Source organism: Engystomops pustulosus, chromosome 7, assembly GCF_040894005.1.
Source record: "Engystomops pustulosus chromosome 7, aEngPut4.maternal, whole genome shotgun sequence".
NCBI lineage: Eukaryota > Metazoa > Chordata > Amphibia > Anura > Leptodactylidae > Engystomops > Engystomops pustulosus.
In genome coordinates, this window is record NC_092417.1 from 81,036,075 (window position 1) to 81,051,161 (window position 15,087).

At 38.6% G+C, this 15,087-nt stretch overlaps 1 protein-coding gene across 8 annotated transcripts in view; it reads right to left on the bottom strand.

The window, feature by feature from the left end:
- Positions 1-5,851: 5,851 nt before the first annotated feature.
- Positions 5,852-15,087, bottom strand: part of KIAA0513 (KIAA0513 ortholog) — a 47,454-nt gene continuing 38,218 nt past the window's right edge. For 7 of the 8 annotated variants that reach the window (XM_072117078.1, XM_072117076.1, XM_072117077.1 and 4 more), the window contains 3 exons: positions 11,041-11,121; positions 10,661-10,755; positions 5,852-9,221 (listed from right to left, as the gene is read on the bottom strand). In XM_072117078.1, coding sequence (XP_071973179.1) covers positions 9,172-9,221; positions 10,661-10,755; positions 11,041-11,121 — 226 coding nt within the window. In that variant the 3' untranslated portion in view covers positions 5,852-9,171. The remainder of the gene's footprint in view (positions 9,222-10,660; positions 10,756-11,040; positions 11,122-15,087) is intronic. The other variant, XR_011848931.1, reaches the window with a different exon arrangement.

Consider the following 15,087-nt stretch of genomic DNA (forward strand, 5'->3'; position numbering starts at 1 on the left):
GCATACATACAGGCATACATACATACAGGCATACATACACACATACATACATACAGGCATACATACACACATACATACAGGCATACATACATACAGGCATACATACACACATACATACATACAGGCATACATACATACAGGCATACATACATACAGGCATACATACACACATACATACAGGCATACATACAGGCATACATACATACAGGCATACATACATACAGGCATACATACACACAGGCATACATACACACAGGCATACATACACACACACATACATACACACACACATACATACACACACACATACACACACACACATACACACACACATACAGGCATACATACACACATACATACATACAGGCATACATACACACATACATACATACATACAGGCATACATACACACATACATACATACAGGCATACATACACACATACATACATACAGGCATACATACACACATACATACATACATACAGGCATACATACACACATACATACAGGCATACATACATACAGGCATACATACACACATACATACATACAGGCATACATACACACATACATACATACAGGCATACATACACACATACATACATACAGGCATACATACACACATACATACATACAGGCATACATACACACATACATACATACAGGCATACATACACACATACATACAGGCATACATACATACAGGCATACATACACACATACATACATACAGGCATACATACATACACACACACACACATACATACATACAGGCATACATACACACACATACAGGCATACAGGCATACATACACACACATACAGGCATACATACATACAGGCATACATACAGGCATACATACACGCATACATACAGGCATACATACATACAGGCATACATACACACATACATACATACAGGCATACATACACACATACATACAGGCATACATACATACAGGCATACATACACACATACATACATACAGGCATACATACATACAGGCATACATACACACATACATACATACAGGCATACATACATACAGGCATACATACACACATACATACAGGCATACATACAGGCATACATACATACAGGCATACATACATACAGGCATACATACACACAGGCATACATACACACAGGCATACATACACACACACATACATACACACACACATACATACACACACACATACACACACACACATACACACACACATACAGGCATACATACACACATACATACATACAGGCATACATACACACATACATACATACATACAGGCATACATACATACAGGCATACATACACACATACATACAGGCATATATACACAGGCATATATACACAGGCATATATACACATATATACAGGCATATATACACATATATACAGGCATATATACACATATATACAGGCATATATACACATATATACAGGCATATATACACATATATACACATATATACAGGCATATATACACATATATACAGGCATATATACACATATACACAGGCATATATACACAGGCATATATACACATATATACACATATATACAGGCATATATACACATATATACAGGCATATATACACATATATACAGGCATATATACACATATATACAGGCATATATACACATATATACAGGCATATATACACATATATACATACATACAGGCGTATATACACACATACACATACATACAGGCCTATATACACACACATACACATAGATGCAGGCATATATACCCACATACACATATATACAGTCATATATACATATAGATCACACAAAATACAGATTTACAAAAAGTTATTTGTGTGTTGATTGGCCGGGCAGGGAATAGACGGCTGGCTTGGGCGGGAGTTTGGGGATCTGTAGCAACTATCGGCAGCTGTGTTGGGGTAGGGAGGATTCCGGATAGTTCTTTCGTCAGGCCGATGAGAGGGAGGATTCTGTTCCAGCGGCGGGAGAAGTTTGTGGGCGGGCGAGAGAGTGGGCTCGGTCCGTACAGGTGGGCGGGCATGATCAGCACAGCAGGCGGTGCCCCATTACAGCGTGGGGAGCGGGCGCCTGTTATTGTGCTGTATCGGTCATCAGAGAGAGAGAGCTCACTCAATGATAAATTCTCCGCCGTCCATCCCGGGCCCCTGAGACGTCCGGGCCCCGTAGCAACCGCTACGGCGGTTGTTACGCCACTGAGTAAAAGTTATGTTTCATTTACACTCACGCTTCACTTTTTCTCCATTCCTAAAATTTGTGTTTACTAGTAGGTGGTGTAAACCAGTGAATGTTTTGACAGTAATTGGAACATTATATATTTTTTTGTGTACAGATACAGCACTAACATGCAAGTGTGCTGATAAACAAAGAGATGAGCTAAATCATAGCTTCATTAACATAAAGCAGACAGGGAAAAAGTGGCATGAGAACCACACACCACCTGGCGTCCCACCCCAATTGAAATGTGTTTTTTGTTGTTCCCTTCCTCTCAATTCTTTCTTGTATGAGATGTGACTTGTGGCTATACTCAACCATCCTGATTTTCTACCCAGTTTACATTGTACATATTTTTTGTTATCTATTTAGCAAATTTTTCTTGGTTGTCCTTGTAAAAGGGGTTGTCCGACTGTATTTAAACCCCTGGAGGTGGTTAAACCCATGCCCCTTTTTGTTTACAAGGGCATGGCACTTCCGTTCCAACTACTTCCAGCCTCGTGGCACTCCCACTTGTCCCCTGTCCTAACGCTGTATCAGATATTAAAAAACAAAAAAATCTTAGACAGTGCCTCACTAAATATTTAAATGAAATATCGTACCTATATAGTGCCACCATTGTTATATATTAAATACCTATAAACATCATACAGTATAGTGCTCACAATATGCTATAATATATACATTTCCTAGAAATTATTCTATAAACAGAGTCCCCATAATAAATGCATCACTATCATAACAAAGAAGACCCTAATAATAATTCCTATTGTCCACTAATGAATTGAAGTAAAATATTTAGTCATGTTCAGGGCCAGATTATTGGGTGGGCGCCCGACACCTGTGTTGAGTTTGTAAAAGCACCACATGTGGCCACACCCTTAATTTTCTCTTGCCCAGGTTAGGCAATATTCAATCAGGTCTGAAAACTGCTCTAAAACTGTGGTTCTAGACCTTCCTAACGCCACAACCCTTCAATATAGTTTCTTATATTTTGGTGACCATATGGGTGCTGCATAATACAGATACTGAACCTCCTCTTATATACAGCCTGTATGTTTATTGGGGTACTGTATGTGTATTAGGGTGCTGTATTATATGGTACCTACCGTTGTATACATCTATAGGACCCCTTTATTTACCGCTATAAAAAAAAATAAAATATATATATATATACACACATACACACACATAGGTCTCTCCTCATATACCATAAAATATATATAGTACCCCTCAATTGTTAGAGTGCCCCCTACTGAATTTTTATGTTTATGTATATATAGTCCCTAATGGAGATCCTCAAAGAAAAGCCTCACGCAGTCTATGATATAATGCATTATAAAAAAAATTCTATCCAAACCAACCTACTACTTATGATCCCACGCTTTCCTCTTCTTACAGAATCTCCTCCCTGTACCCCAGGCTTCTGCAGAGAGATGGCGGTAGCGTGATTATGTAGCGACGTGGTTGTGCTGCCGCAAGCAGAGGCATTGCTGCTGTGCTTCTCTATAAATCAACGTTATCAGTGTCTTAAAGATGCAGATACCATTAATTCTACCAGTACCAACTTGCCAATAACTTTTTGTCAAGTCCTTACTGGATGTGGTAATTCCTAAGACCAGGAGCAGTGTACCAGTGTTGTTCTACCTCCAACAGGGTCGCGACCCACAGTCTGAGGTCGTCTGGTCTAAGGTCGGAAAGAAAGTTTTCCTTTCAGAGACTGCTGATTAAGGCCTCCGTGTAGGCATGTGGAGACTTAAAGCCATTGACACTCCACTATGGGATTCTGGGAAAATATCCCATCCTGGAAAACCCCGACTCTTTTAGCTACCATGCAAGGCAGCTCCCTTGACATTAAGCATGACCCATTAAAAGCCTTATGACAAGATGTGGGATTCCCAACTGTAGACAGCACTTTTTCGACCTGGTTAGGTCTCTTCAGTACAGTCTAAAGAACTGTTACTGAGTGAGAGGCTTTTGACTAGGTTCAGGTGTAAGGGTGCTGTAGCACGGTGCCTTCTTGGACTGTTTTTAAACGCACTGAAGATGCATGCATTTTGTATATTTACCATGCGTTTTCCTGGTTTTAATCTGTTTTACAGCTGCTTACACTTCCAGAAATAAAGAAAACTGATTCAAACCAGCCAACACATGGTAAACATACAAAAATGCATATATTTTCAGTGTGTTTAAAAACGGTCCAAGGTTTTAAAAAATGGTTCAATTACTGACAGCCACCTTATAGGCATTGACACTCCACTAGGGGATTCAGGGAAAATATGCAAAAAGGTTTTCCAAGATGGGATAAGGAACATCATGCCTCTTTTAATTGCCTTGTAAGGCTTCCACCTTAACATCAAGCATTACTTTCATGAAGCCTAATGACACATTGTAAGATTAAAACCAATGTACAGAAAAATTCCAGAACTTCAGCAAGCATACAAAATGAAGTTTCAAAAAATAGGAAAACACATTTAAAAACTAACTTTTAATAAGACGATTAAAAAGCCATTGACGCCATTCGGAAACTAATCCTAAGTCATAGTGGCATGACAATAGTCGGGGTACGGTCACACGGTCCATTATTGGTGTGTTTTTAAATGCACTGAAAACACATAGGGGCAGATTTATCAAGCAGTCTGAATGTCAGAATATTTCCAATTGCCCATGGCAACCAATCACAGCTCCCCTTTAAAATATTCATGAGCACTGGTCAAATGAAAGCTGAGCTGTGATTGGTTGCCATGGGCAACTGGAAATATTCTGACATTCAGACTGCTTGATAAATCTGCCCCATACTCTTTTGCATATTTACCATGCGTTTAGCTGCCGTGAATCTGTTTTTCTTCATTTCTGGTAGTGTAAGCAGCTGTGACAATGTAAACGCAACAAGACTGCGCTAAAAACGGACCAAGAACCATGTCACCGCACACTCATTAACATTTCACTCAGTGCAGTCAAGCTGTAACCTGTTTATATCCTCAATCCTCTATAATGGCCATTTCACAACCCTGGTCACTGTGGTGTTTTTTTGTTTTTTGTTTTGCTGACCCAACAGCATATTAGGTCAGCTCAGCCAAGTCTGGTTTGGTGAATCTACGTGACACATACACTAAGTTTCATGCACTTGGGGCAATTTATGAACTGCAATTAGAATTAAAAAGGTACATACCCTTGATTTTTCACCCTTCTCACCAAGGTCCTACAAAGGGATTTAACAGCTTTCACACTACGTTTCTGGCTTGAAAATTTGCTATAATTGAATCCAAATATATTTGCCCATGCTCCAAATATATGATGAAGCCTGTGTCTGACAAATGTTACACAGGGTTTGGGGTGTATCAAGACCAGTGTGAAAAATGGTGTTCTTGATAAATGCCTGCCACTAAATTCAGCCCTTTAAAAATTCTGTGTAGACTGGATACAGCACACCATTTTAGACTCTACACATTAGGAAGATTGTTTGTTCAAACAGAGACCTTTAAAATGGTAAGAAACTTTATATAGGAAATAGGAAAGCAAAACCTTTGATATAACAGAGAATGGGAGTGGGGCCTTTGAAGACTTGAACTCTCCTATACCTGAGGTTTGAGTAAAGCAATGCAAGACCCACAAGAAAAAAAAGATTTTGACAATAGTTTATTGTTCAACAATGTTTTATAATCCAGCAATAAGATATAAATACAGTAACACTAAACTCTTCTGCCCTACAATACAAAGTAACATTCTCTCCATTGGCCAATCCATCACATACCCCATACTTATAGTGCTGAATGTCCTCAAATTATTGCACCAAGTAGCCCCTACAGCAATGTACGCAAGAGTGAGGGAAGGAGCTATACCTCTTGGACCAAACTGTGTGCTCCTTTCTAGAAGTTATACCACAGGAGTTGGGGGTATCCTTCAATATAAGCCTAAAGCTGCCCATACACCAAGAAAAAAAGTCTGAAAAAATAGTCAATTTTGACTGATCCTTGTTATGGAATTGCAATTTCCATGATGACCAAGTGCAGATTTTTGAAAACATTATATTTTTCAGGTTATATGACATGGTGAAAAATTCTACTGTATGATAGAATTTCTGAAATTCCATAATTTTTTTTAAAGTGTCTCCCCAATTTGACTGTATAATTTAGGGTGTTGAATTCAGATCATAATCTTATGTGTATGGCAAGCTTTAAGACAAGACTCAGTGACCCGACAGGCTCCATTTGTGCTATTGTTTTCTCCCATGACATCTTTAAGAAATGCAGATTTCTTCCATACAAGCTATGAAATGGTATAATACTCCAACCACAGCTGAAGACGACAACTTTAAAACCCACTGTTGCAACTTTAACACTGACAGGGGGCATAGGACCTTCACCAGTAATTAAAATGACACTAAACAATGGGCACATGGCTGACAAACTTCACGTGCACGCCACTGACGCATTATGATAAAGATAAGCAGAAAACTAATACAGAAACAAAACGAGGCACTGAAAACAGAACTACATAATACTTTACAGTGCACAAAGGGTAAAACTGGGCCCAGGCATCATATGAATGATATTAAAAGAAAATACTGAACCACAGGAGCACGATGCAGAAGAGAATCACACCACAGACATCAGTAGTAGAACCCGTAGCGCTCAGGTTGGTGGTAATAACAGACAAAAGAGGGCCTCTTTACCTCTGTGAGAATCCTAAAGCCAGTATGCACATATATGCCTGCATCCTGAGTCTAGAGTAATGTTTGGTCTATTAGGTGACGCCATACTTGACAATACTTTAAATAGAACCTGTCAACCACATTTTCGGCACTAGGAGCTGCTTACTAGCTTTGCGAGCTGTCCGACAATTACACTGTACCCTGCCGCAGTGTTTAAGCAGCTCCTAGTGCTTTAACAAACTCCTCCGGTAACGCTATCACTCTAGTGATCAGCTCCTAGTGCCTAAAATTTGGGTGACAGGTCCTCTTCAAATAACTACTCAGATTACATATGAAATAGACTTTAGTTATGGGGACAACGTGATCTAAGTGGGCATCTATGGATGTAATTTTATGGGAGCACTGTGGTTACCTCTGGGGCAATGCAGGCAGAGGAAGGAGGCGTGACCTCCGAAACGTCACGAAAATCATGCGAGTGTTTTTCTCTGCTAAGAAGTGACTGATGAAAAGATCCACTCCTCTGCTGAAATCCACCTGTGAGAAGTCTCTATAAAGCCACGGTACAGTGAAACTCCAAAAAATGGGAATTGCTTGCAACCCTAACTATATGTGATAAAGGACTATATTGAGAGGTAATACCTCAGAAATGATTGATATATGAAAAAAATCTTTTCGACATGTTTGTATTTTTGTAACTAACCTGTGAATAAGAAGTATATAAAACCAAAAAATGTTTAAAGAAAACTATTCCTAGTGGTTCGCTTTCTTTTTTATGTACTGCTGATTTTGGACATTCTAGGGAGTCTAGTTTGTTCCACTACTTTCGAAATTTTGTGCCAAATAATACTTTTATAAAAGACAACGTGATCTAAGTGGGCATCTATGGATGTAATTTTATGGGAGCACTGTGGTTACCTCTGGGGCAATGCAGGCAGAGATCTCATTGGTTGCTACAGCTTCCTTTATTAGTGGCAGGAGAAGCAGTTTGCTATAAGAAGCTGATCTCCCCAGAGAGAGATAATCCATTTAAACTGCAAACTCGGCAACATTGAAAACCTCTGCCGACACTCAGAAAGCAAAACCGCCTTAACACGCGGACATCCCAGAAACAATGTATACACCTTGTCACCAAGGAAATGAAAGCGCCTTGTTGTCTTTCCAAAATGTAAAATGTTGTCATTTTCTTGTAAATTTACTTTTTAATGTAAAATAGAAAAACTGGTACGATATAAAAGATGACTTTCATTATGGATAAAAAGCAGTACTAAGAATAAAAACAATTAGACAGCTCCTTTGGTGTGAAGGAGAATCTGAAGCATCACCAGCACTTAAAGCTCTGTGATCTCAAGTATTATATAAACGCCAATCAAATCTTCATTATTAGTTTTTTTCCCATTATTTATTGTTTTTAACTTGCCTAAAGGGCACAAAACATCCCAATGACTAAAACATGGGAACATTAAACTTATCCATCTATCATTTTCTGGATGTAAACCGTCCAGCGCAGTCCTTGTGTTAGGCGTCACATGACAGAGCTACTGTCTTTGCAGAAAAATGGAAATTACCAATGGGACTGAAGCCTGGCACCTATTCCAATTGTGGGAAAATTATCATGGAGAAAACTACTACAAGCAGCTACCAAGTGGTTACCATTCTATCAATGACTACACAAGACAATGTGGATAGGGAAGTTTTTCCTGAATATTTTACTATGGGCCTGAAGATTAATAAAATACAGTCATGGCTCATTCAAGCAACCGACAGCCCAGGTTATTTATCATCTTAAAAATAAATATTTACCTAATATGCTTTTATCACTGGACATTGAAGATTGAGCATTAAATATTTATAATAAATATACATCTGTTTATTCTATATATTTTATATATATCTTCATCTCTATAGACTAAAATATCTACACACCAGGTAATAAATAACCAACATCAAACCCCAGCTGCAAACTCTACTACAAAAACCACTGGGGGAGAAGACAAATAACACCATGAAAATACTTTCCTGCTTGTGTTAAAGTAAAAAAAAAAAATCTTGTCACCTCCATAGCCTTCACAGTCAACACCCATCCATGAACAGTAAACACTATTAAATACTCTGAGTAGACAAAAATATAGACTCTATAGTTTGTTATTGCCTGACCAAGGATGCCCCATTACAGGTAAGATAGGATTCATCATAGGGCAGTGGTAAGAGAAGCATGCAAGGTGCCCTCATCTCGGCTTTCACTTGAATAGTGGGCTACAACACAATCCATGCGTTGTCCTTCGCAGCCACTACTCCACAGCCATCCGCTCAATGTAGTCTGTAAGTTGCTTGAACTTCTCTGCAAGATAGAAAAAAAAACATACTTGGCATTTTACTGCAGCAACCTGCAACTTGAGCAAGCATTAGACACATCCATGGATGGAAAGGTTTACTAAAGGAATATTTAGGGCAACATTATGAGGGGTAATATTTCCTTACACCAATGTAACTAAAGGTAACTAAAGTAAAAGACACTATGAGGTAGTAAGCTAAACACCAGGTTTGTGAAACTCTTACACTTAACATTTCAGAAATTATTATAATTACAGCATAACTAAACCTGCATAATACATCAGCAGCACAAATGATAATAGTAAATTGTGTATACAATAATAGCATAATTTATTAAAGCAAAAGATTCCTGTTCTTTTTCTCCTGACATTCTTTCTGTTTTGGCAGTTTGTGGAGATCACTTAATTTTTAACAAAACCTGGATAGCCCTTAGACAGCTAAATATGTTAGTATGGAAACATTTAAAAGGGTATTTACACAAAACACAAAAATAACATTCTCTAATTCAATGTTGTTATTAACAAAAATACAGCATTTCACAGATATTACTTCAACATGTCTCTATCAGTCCTAGTGTTTACATTTTGATCGTCCTTGTATATGACAAACTCGTGACTATGGTTGGGCAGGTTCTGATCTCAACTCTCTTTTTCTGTGTCAGAAACTAGAAGAATCTTCAGAAGTTAAGCTAAACCCTGTACCCTGAAAATCTAAGCACATTGTCAGTACACAGCTAACACCTGCCCACACTGTAGAATCTTACAATGGCCATCACTGATTCATATGAACAAAAACAGCAAGAAAACTGAGTAAAATTGCAAAGTAAGGGGTTTAAAATGAACTTTGTTGTGTAAACATCACTAAGGGATAACATTTGAGAACTCTTTCATTTAATCATTAGCCCTTGTCCTAATGTATCTCTCCTGTGTACGAACCTGATAAATGGTTTCAGATGCACTACTCATTACAGGAGAAAGAAGGAGCAGAAACAAAAGGCCCACAGAAACAGTTTGACTTCATGATGTCTAATATAAAGTTTAAAAATAATCACCTGCTCTATTAATTTTTTCAACTTAAAAAAAAAAAGTTCAACAGCTTAGTTTTTTTTCAAAAACCATGAGAAACATGGTTGCGGCAGAAAATGTTCTGTATATTAAGGGTTTGTTGACCACAAAATGGAGCCACAACTAGATACCGACAACAAGGCACATACTACCTGTATATCAGAATAGGTTGCCTATACACTGTACATTAATAGGAATGTGGGGGTCTTTATTTTTACAATAAGGTAGAAATATTATTATTGGGATAGATCCCTTCTATACCCCACAAGCTCCATTGGCAAACTGTGACACTACACTTACAGAAAATGACAGGAAAGATGGTAGTTATAGTTGCAAAACACCCTAAAATGAACCAAATGCTGACCACTAAGACATGTCTCACCTTCATCCAGATTCCCAATCACTGCCTGTTTCTTCAGAAAGTCACTGCACAACTTCTTACTCAATCCAAATGCCAACATGTTGTGAGTAAATGTCCTAGAGAAGAAAATGAGAATGAGGCACTTGTATGAGAAGGAGAGGGGACTCAAGGTGAGTGAGAGGCAGAAAGCAAGGAAGCATAGGAGATAAATCAGGATTATATAAGTTTACATATAGGCACAACCAATGGGAAAAGTCAATAATAGGAGGATAGAAGATATTTTTCTATAAAGATCTGAATTTCTTCACAGCACAGTCCAGCACTCTTCAGCCTGCATTGGCTAAACCACATACATTCACATGTCCAGACAACACTGTACAGAGCTATAAATTATAACATACCCAAGCTGTCCAAATGTGATATTCTCGTTAAACTGCAGACTGTCATCACGCTCTTCCTGCGTCATATGATACCACTTATCTCTGAGGTGAAAAATCATGTAGAGAAAAAAGTGAGAAACAATCACTAGCTTTCGTGTTATTGTTACTTTTATTATTAGGCACCTATTGGTTGCTATATGCCATTGCTATTATTAGGCACTACTACGCTCTGCTATTATACAACACTACATAGCATCGTTTTTTTTTGGCAAAAGATGGTGATACCATTATTGAGCACTACTTTTACTTGAGAAGATGAAGCTTTTACTGTTGCGCACAACATGGTAATAATATAAACTGGGAATGATATAGCACTGTTATTATTGAGTGCTTTAAATAGGACACAGAAGATTATTTTCACACTTAGTTTTGCAAATGTTGACTTTTAATTTTGTTCCCTCATTTATTTTGTGTTCTTCGGGCACCAACACAACAGAATCATCAATGAGGGTGCCGATACACTGAAGCTCAAAATTAGTTCCACTAGTACAGTGTCTTACAAAATAAAGTACATCAACATAAAACCTTTATTTTGCAAAAAAACATGATGATCATAAATTAGAGAACAGCAATGACAACAGCAACAGCAACCTATTTTCTGAAGGTTACAGCAGTCACCAATCAGTAGTAAGTGTGTAAGCCTTTGCTCTGAATGATTTAGCACATCTGTGGTCACAGGGCATCACTGGTCTCTCACACTGCTCTGGTGAGATTTTTGGTTCAATTTTCTTCCAGTCTCTTCCACAGTTCTGTGACTGCTGTGGGTTTCTTGACACCAAGGATTTTTTGCAGGTTTTCTATTGGGATATATCAGGAGTCCAATTGGGTTGGCCAGGAAAGAGGTGGGCGGGCCAGGAGAGATGTGGGTGGTAGCCAGGACACAGAGGGAGGGGCTCGGGGGCACGATCCGTCAGGTAGCCCTGGAGCACTTATCACCGGCTGTGGCAAAGCACTGAAGGGACCGTGCATCCCCGGGCCCCTGAACCTCACGGGCCCCGTAGAAACCGCTACGGCTACTACCACAGTAGTTACGCCACTGGAACCAGGTGTTGTTGAAGAAGGTTCTGATACACACCGGCATTCACTCTATTATGAAGCTGTATGAGAGGTCCAACTCCTTCTGCATAAAACACTCTCAAACCATGTCATTTCCTCCACCACCTTTCACCTTTTTTCCTTTCCCATTTGTCATCAATGTTGGGAAACATTACATTTCATAATATTTGCCATCAGACCCAAATAAATCAAATTTGCTATCATCACGGAAATGAACTGCGGATCACTTCCTGTCCACAGAGTATGCTTCTCAGCAAAGGAGAGTCCAGCCTTTTGATTCCTTTTGCCGAGAGGTTTGTTCACTGCAGAGTGGGGTTTCAGTCCAAATGCTATTAATGCTATGTGTTTGTACAATGTCAGAAGTCTAACCACATTATCACCCCGCAGAACTAGATGGATCATAATATGTCGGCTAGTGAGTCCCTTCCCACACCCTGGGATTTTGCACTAACCACCACTGAGTAATACGAGCTAAAACAGCAATAAAACTGAATAAAATGGTATAGTAAGGGGTTAAAAATTATCTTTATTGTGTTAACATCACTAGGGGATGGAGATGAGAGAATTTTCTTTTGTGGGAAAAGGGGTATTCCATGAATAAGCATAATTCATATTCAAATGGGTCCTTAAAATATAAACGAATATATAATTAGTTGTTATTTAAAAATTTTACTCCTCTGTTGACTGTAATGAAGAATTAAAATGTGCCTGGTACTTTAATCAGTCTGTTGATTTCCTCCGCGTGGAGCAGACACAGGACAGAAGATGGCACCTTCTTGGGCAGGTCATGTGATCATCCCTATGTTTGTCTGTAGTCGGTTGGTTGCAGTGCATCCAGCTTGACCAGTGTTGTGGTGAGACCCATCTCAGTGAGGCAATACACAGTGATGGCAGTTACACACATCTTTACTTTGGTAACAGAGCAGGACAGTCTGTTATATCATCACTGGGAGCAATGCATAAGAGGGAGGAGGAGTTACTGAGAACTAAAGCATCATGGGACTTCTAGTTTCCAGTGGCGGTCATTTTGGCGGTCAAACTATTTAAGCTCCATTTTGTGACTAATGACATTGAGTTTTGTTATATTCATTTATTTATAGCATTAAGAGTTTTTGTATCAGACGTTTATATTCCAGGAATATCTCTTTAAATACAGAAAACGGGATTTATCGATTTTCTTGTATAAATCAATATATATTAACACTATATACAAATAAGACTTTGAAATTTTCAGTAATAAAAATATAACACTCCTCCTCGGCTAAATATACTCCTCAAAAATAGTGAGAAGAGTGTTCTTACCCTTCTGGAAAAATGTTGGCGAGACCTTTGTCGGAGAGTGTTTTTTACAATTATCTAATTTACATTTTTGTTCTGGGCTTTAGAATATATACAATTTAGGAAATAAACTTGAAATAATGCTGTTTAACTTTTTATAATATATATTCACAAATGAGTACACAATGACCTTGACATTTAGGAAATTGTGTGTTGACCTCCAATTTTGAAATCCAGTGTGTAGTATCACCTTCTATACAGGTCAGTGCAATTTGTCAGACTAGCAGTGATATAATAGTAATGGCAAGAGGACACAACCTTCTAAAATTCTTCCAATATATTATCTTTTAAGAAAATGTCAAAATGTACAACAGGGCTCTGAAGAGGCAGGAGGAAGATCTCTGTACCATTGTTGGGAGCTGTAATTACAAAAGAGCATATGATGGCGAGAGCAGTCATTAGGTGCGATCTTGCAGCTGCAGAACAGAGGATCTGTCACCCACAGCAAGCATCTACAAGGGCTCGTGTGGGGATGATAAATGGGAGAGGGGTTGAATGGTGTGAAAGCAGCATTTATCCCTTCAGAACTCTACAGACCTATATTCTGCTCTGGTGCCAGGTGGGTTTGGGTTAACTGTTGATTAACCGTCACACAAACTTTACCAAATGCATAAATGATAGAATTTCCCACAATAATTAAGTGCAATTTGTTGAATATAGTGCACCCAACAGTGACCAATCACATAGTAACATTTATATTATAGATTGTATCAGGAAAATGACAGGAGCAATAATTTGTCACTATAATTAGTACATTGTTTTAGATAAAAACCTGACTTCTACACCTGATGGCATTCAAGAGAATCAATGTCTGGACTCATATCATATCATGTCCCAGCAATAGAATAGGGAACTATCAAAGAAGATAAAAAACTGCTAAAAAATAATAGTGCTACTATGTGCACCTTCAAAAAAAGAATAGCATCTCTGTAACAAATGCTCAGCTGTCAGTTTTCAGCTTCTGCATTCTAACCCCTTACCGCACCAGGATGTCCTGTTGTGGCAGCAGGTGCACTAAGAGTGTTCATCGGCGGCCAATAGCCACTATTGGTGTTTGCACTGATCACAGGAGTTAACCATTTAAAATGCCCCCCCCCCCTTCCCTGCCACAAAGTTGGCAGGGGCATGTAAATGCTGGTGGCACATGGTGCCGTCACCTTGGGCCAGATAGTCGCGCCCTTTGACATCATCAGTGGCACACTGTAGGAAAATTTAGTATTGCAGTATATGTTAGGATAGATTACACCCCCTACGATCTGACAGTAAGCATGTATCTTCACTGTTTGTAGAGTTAGATCCAACACAGAATGAACATGAGATGCCCTCATAATTATCAGACTGTAGAGTTCTTTTGTGTCCCTGTGACCAAGGATCAGCTCTGCAGGGTCAATGAGTCACCATATGTTTTGCCAGGATAAAAAAATAAATAAATATATTTCATGGCAGCTCTGCATCAAATAGGTGTGGTCTTTTTAATTTTATAGTGATCATATTACCTTGCAGGTTATGACACATTCCCAATCTCAAAACAAATACTATTGAATAAGATTCCATTTAAAAAATGAACAATGTAATTCATACGCACATAGAAAAAAACCAACACATCATCTGTAG